This window comes from Macaca mulatta, chromosome 9 (assembly GCF_049350105.2).
Source record: "Macaca mulatta isolate MMU2019108-1 chromosome 9, T2T-MMU8v2.0, whole genome shotgun sequence".
NCBI classification, from domain to species: Eukaryota; Metazoa; Chordata; class Mammalia; order Primates; family Cercopithecidae; genus Macaca; species Macaca mulatta.
The window spans coordinates 52633957-52640343 of NC_133414.1; the positions used below are offsets into that span (position 1 = coordinate 52633957).

The window sequence follows — 6387 nt, forward strand, 5'->3', positions numbered from 1 at the left end:
CATCAGTGGTGACTGTTAAAAAGTTGGAACCCTTTTTAAAATTGTACCTCTTTTCTGTTTGACATTCTTAGGCTTTTTCAAGGATGGAACAATACAAAGTTTTCTATAGTGCTGCCAAGAATGGGTCTTTGAGTGCTGAAGATTTAATTCATCTTCAGCGTGCTAAGGCCATCCTCTTCTGAAGGAAGAAATAAGGGGTAATGTGACATCTGAACCCCTCATCAAAAAAGACAGGAAAATATCATCTCTCCTGCTAAAGAACTAGAAAAGTTGGTATTTTCAAAAGAAGAAACACCTCAATTCAAGTAAACTCAAGGAAAACTAAGATTGCACTTCATAGTAAAGAATGGGACCTTGTCAGGGTAACAACACACTCTTACACTCTTCTGTCCCGTTTAATGTATACAGAGTTATCAAAACCACTCCAAAGTGAAGACTCCTTCTGCCCACGCACAGATATTTGCTTAGTGTGTGGGCTGATAGCTGTGAACTATGTAAGGCTTTTAAAACAATAGTTTAACTTTTTAGATTTTAAAGGTAACTTTTCTGTTTCTTTATGTTTTTTCTTTTCCCCAATATTGCTGCATATGCATTTGGAATCAGTGCAGTATCACTGTTAAAACATGGGAGTCTAACAACTCCTAAAGCCACTAGGAGCAGACCCAGAATTGTCAGGTATGGAAGGGCTCTTCCTTCCTACTTTTACCAGTAACTACTAGTTACTGGCAATCATGAAGCAAAAGCTGCCAGATAAGGTTTGCCATTCACATCCTTTGTAAGCCCTTCTTATTAGCAGTTTAGCATGTTTGGGGTCATAAAAAGAGAAAATATTGGTTATTGATTATCTACTTTTATGAAGGTCTGTGGTGTATTTCTTGTGAACTATAATGGTTCTCATTTGCTGATAAATTTTCTTATTGTTAAGTAAATGTATTCAAAGATGATTTCATAGTGCCAAGCAACATGGTGATCCAGTGGTTATGTAAAAATAATAAAATATGAGGTGTCCTGAAAGTTTCAGGGCAGTTTTTAGCTTTAATATAGTGTGCCTGGGCCCTCCAGAGGACTGCAGCATATATGTACATGCTGTAAATCTTTACAAAATATCATTTGGAAGTGTAATTGTATTTCTTCTTTTTATTTTTAATAGATGGTGCCTCACTATATTGCCCAAGCTACAGTGCAATCAGAGACACAATCATAGCGCACCACAGCCTGAAAACCCTGGCCTCAAGCAATCTTCCCATGTCAGTCTACCAAGTAGCTGGGACCATAGGTGTGTACCACCGCCTCTGGCTTTATTTTGCAGAATTTGAATATTAAGCTTTTAACTTTTTGTTTCAGTCAATATCTGCTATCTTCAAGAAGGAGTGAAACAAAAAATTAAAAGCTTAATATTCAGGAGCTAGGCATGTTTGTAGTACCAGCTACTCACGAGACTTAAATGGGAGGATCACTTGAGGCCTAGCCTTGGAGGCTGCAGTGCGCTGTGATTGTGCCTGTAAATAGCCATTGCACTCCAGCCTTGGCAACAAAATGAGACCCTGTCACTTAAAAAAATGGCAAAACTAAATAAACGTTAAAAAAAAATACAACAGGCTTTTCAATGATGTTTTGTGAATGTTTGTAGCATTGTTACTTTTACAAGTATCAAAGCTTAAAATTACACTAAGACTTTTGGAATTCTTGTGTTTTTATAAAGTTCCCTTTTCTCTTGTAAAGTAGCTCTTTGGATGGCTTTTATCTGCATTGATAACCTCAAATTATTTTCCCTAGATGTGATGAAGAGGAGGATCTGTGTTAATTCACATATAACAAATTAGAAGGAATTGGACCGTAATAGTAGTAGGTGATGTAATACATTTTATTATCCCACATGTTAACCTGGGTGCAGGTATCATATTTCATGTCCTGCTATTTAAAAAGAGCCTCCATAAGCCTTAGGAACACTAGCTTCTGAAAAATATCATTTATGGAATGCAGAACTTAGAGACTGAAGTATTGATTGCAGTTTTATTTTCAAAAGATAAATGCTACAATTGATGTGGTTTTCATTTCTCATGTTTATATTAAAAGAAAACCGAGTAAACTGTTTAATTAAAATGTGGCAAATGTGTTTATAACACTTCTATTCACATAGTGTTGCATCTCTGCCTAACTTAAATAGTTTAAATCAGTCTTGATATGTCTTAAAGCATTTTTGTAAGTTGCCTTGACCATACACAAGTTGGTTTAATCCATGCCTGTATTTAAGATGTAATATCTCTTTTCTCTCTCTTTTTTTTTTTTTTTTTTTTTTTTGAGACGGAGTCTAGCTTTCTTGCCCAGGCTGGAGTGCAGTGGCGTGATCTCGGCTCACTGCAATCTCCGCCTGCCGGGTTCAATCTATTCTCCTGCCTCAGCCTCCCGAGTGGCTGGGACTACAGGCGCACACCACCACACCCCACTGATTTTTTGTATTTTAGTAGAGACCAGGTTTCACCATGTGGCCCAGGCTGGTCTCGAACTCCTGACCTCAGGGAATCCGCCCACCTCGGCCACCCAAAGTGCTAGGATTACAGGCATGAGCCACCATGCCTGGCCCTCAATTTTAAGAAAATTTATTACACTTAAAATAACTCTCTGGCCACAGTACTTAATGGCATAGTGCATTAGATGGCATCTTTGAATAGCTGGTTATTGTATCTGAGAGGAAAAACCCATTAGAATATGAGATTAGATAAATATACCAAAGAGAAAGGATTTACAGGAATAGTGTAGAATTAGAACGAGGGTGTTTGAAGTTTTCAGTTACACAGAAAAAATATGGAAGTACAGAAAGTAGAATTAAAGTTGCTGTACAGACGGTGACCTAAACCACATAATTTGACGTTAGCACACTGTTTTCAAGCTTACATTTTAGTTAAAAATAAATCACTGTTTTTTCTGAATTAAAATTCTAGCCACTCAGCTTCAGTGATTCTCACTAAATCCTGATAATATTGGTATATTTTTATCCATTTTAATTATTTAGTACCTAAGTTAAAATCTTCAACTCATCATCTTATCTTGATAAATTGCAAACTAGAATCAATGATCTGCATTAAACTTAGAAGAAAAAGTGTATGATGAATCCTTGTTTATAAGATGGTTTGCACCTTATAATATGCCATTAACTAAGTAGAAGTCCTGACATATATGAGTGCTCAGAGATTTAAAAACCAGTTTGGCAGAGGGACACTGGACATAAATTTGTGACTTCAAAAGTAAGTCAGGGCTGGACGCAGTGGCTCAGGCCTGTAATCCCAGCAGTTTGGGAGGCTGAGGCGGGCAGATCACTTGAACCCAGCAGTTCAAGACCAGCCTGGCCAACATGGCAAAACCCCTTCTCTACTAGAAATACAAAAATTAGCCAAGCATGGTGGCAACCGTTTATGGTGCTAGCTCCTCGGGAGACTGAGGCATGAGAATTGCTTGAGCCTAGGAGGCAGAGGTTGCAATGACTATCCCAGCCTCACCCTTAACTTTTTCTGCTACTTTCCAATGTAGCAGTGTTTGATGTTTGTCACCCACCTCCCTCTCAGCTGAAAGAGCTTGTGAAAACTGCAGCTTCTCTAAATGCGGTATGGCATCCTCGATTTGATCCTGGGACAAAGAACGTGAGTGGAAAACCTGATGAAGTCTGGAGTTAGTAGTAATGTGCCAACATTGATTTTTTAGTTTTAACAAATGTACCATGTCAATACGAGATGTTCACATTAGTGGGGAACTGGTAAGGGCGTACAGAAAACTGAGTTATTTTTGTGAATTTTTTAAGTGTCTTTTTATAAAACAGCCTTTTGGGCCCCAGATCTAATGAATCTCAATTCCTGGCACTGAGGCCTGGGAATCTAAAATTGTAACACATATCCTAAATGATTCTTAGATTCCAATTGAAATCCTTGTCTTGCCAATTTCCTTTTATTTCTTGTCTGAACAGTTGCCTCTCCCTTGTTTCACTTATCTTAATCCTTGAACTCTTCCAAATCCTAGGATTTAAGTACCGTTATCTGTTTTTCCCAGATGAGAAAACTGCATAGTAAGAGGTGGAGTGTCCAGGATCATAGAGTTCATAAAAGGTGAAGCTGGGACTTATATTCCCAATCAGCCTGGCTCCCAAGTCTGTGCTTACAGCCGCTCTGCATCAACCCTATTTCTATTCATGATAAGCTCAAGAGCTCTGTAACTAAATCAACAAAAAACACCATTCTTACCAATATTATCCTGGGTCCACCTATTTCACCTATTTCTCCACTTTTTTAAGTCTAGCAGCCCTTCTTGCTTCAGCATGTGGGCTTTGCCCTTTCCCCCTTTTTTTTTTTTTTTTTTTGAGACGGAGTCTTGCTCTGTTGCCCAGGCTGGAGTACAGTGGCGTGATCTCGGCTCACTGCAAGCTCGGCCTCCTAGGTTCATGCCGTTCTCCCACCTCAGCCTCCCGAGTAGCTGGGACTACAGGTGCCCGCCACTATGCCTGGCTAAATTTTTTTTGTATTTTTAGTAGATATGGGGTTTCACCGTATTAGCCAGGATGGTCTCAATCTCCTGACCTCATGATCTGCCTGCCTCGGCCTCCCAAAGTGCTGGGATTACAGGCGTGAGTCACCGCGCCTGGCCCCCTTCTTTTCCACTGGAGGAATATGAGCAATGGGAAAGCATGGGGAAGATGTGCTGATGAGAGCCCTGCACACAGAAGGTGGAAGGCGCAATTGCCCTTCTCTCAGAACTCAGCTCAACAACTGTATTTTCTAGTCTGCCTCTCCCAGCTGCTTTAACTTAGATACTAATGTAATGAAGTTCACAGCACCTGCCTTGACATGAAATTACATGCTCTCATATATTGCTAATTCACTTCTCACTAGATTTATGTGGTCTCCCTGAAACACTTTAAGCTCCTAATTATGGAGTCATGTCTCCCACATACTGTATCTCAGAGTATGACGGAGAATGCTGACATACCAGGCCTTAAAGTGAGGTGGTGTTGGTAGATTGGTGGACAATCTTTATTTTGCCAAAGCAGCAGTCGGCAGAAGGTGGTATGAAAATAGCATCTCAGGCTCAGTAAGCATCTGGTTAGATTACCAGGGAGAAGCCAACCCTCAGTTTGTACCTAGGCTTCCTGATGTGGGTTTATAGCTCAACAGCAAGTTGTGGACCCAGCAGCTGAATAGAAAAGTTTTGGGAGTTTCTGTCTTCCAACCAGATGCACAAAAAAGCATCGTGTCTATTCAGATTGTTTCAGCATAAATGGAGCATTTTTAAAATGGAAGGCAATCTCGGGCAATTACTGTTTTTCCACATATCTTCATTTCTTCAAGTGGATCATGAAACAATAACAGGATTGCTAGGAGAAACCTAGGAAGTATATTCAATTAAAACATGTTTTAATTAGTTCTACTTATGTTATTGGAATTTGCTTGAGTTTAAGATTAATAAAATTTTTGCTGCTTATATTTTAAGTACATTTGAAAAATCTGATTCTAAAATTAAAATCCACATCTCTCGTCACATATCCTTAGGAAGCAGTGTATCTGCATGCAAACATGAAGAGAAAGAGACTTCTATGGCATCTGTTTATTTTCTTTGCTATTGCTTTAATATATTTTAAAATTAATGTACATTAATTGGGAACAAAGAAACAGAAGCACATTTCTTTTTATCGTAAATAACTAATTTCGATATTTAACAGAAATCTTAAATCATTTTACCTTTCTACAAATACAAGCAAAACTTTTTTTGCAAATGATAAAGTTAACATAAATATATGGGACTAACATAACAAAATACAGCTGCCATTCTACTAACTCTCAGAAAAAAATATAAACAAGATCTACCAAGATGCTGTGGGTAGATATAGAACTAGAAATACCATTTGACCTAGCCATTCCATTACTGGGTATATACCCAAAGGATTATAAATCATGCTGCTATAAAGACACATGCACACATATGTTTATCACAGCACTATTCACAATAGCAAAGACTGGAACCAACCCAAATGCCCATCAATGATAGACTGGATTAAGAAAATGTGGCACATATACACCATGGAATACTATGCAGCCATAAAAAAAGGATGAGTTTATGTCTTTGTAGGGACATGGATGAAGCTGGAAACCATCATTCTGAGCAAACTATTGCAAGGACAGAAAACCAAACACCGCATGTTCTCACTCATGGGTGGGAATTGAACAATGAGAACACTTGGACACAGGGTGGGGAACATCACACACTGGGACCTGTCATGGGGTAGGGGGAGCGGGGAGGGATAGCATTAGGAGATATACCGAATGTAAATGGCGAGTTAATGGGTGAAGCACACCAACATGGCACGTGTATACGTATGTAACAAACCTGCACATTGTGCACACA

General features: G+C 38.9%; 1 protein-coding gene across 1 annotated transcript in view; it reads left to right on the forward strand.

The window, feature by feature from the left end:
• The window catches only part of LOC700258 (cyclin-Y-like protein 2), a 65848-nt gene extending 63757 nt beyond the window's left edge, over positions 1-2091 (forward strand). Inside the window, exon 10 of the mRNA XM_001095265.5 lies at positions 72-2091. Coding sequence (XP_001095265.1) covers positions 72-182 — 111 coding nt within the window. The 3' untranslated portion in view covers positions 183-2091. The remainder of the gene's footprint in view (positions 1-71) is intronic.
• Positions 2092-6387: the final 4296 nt, after the last annotated feature.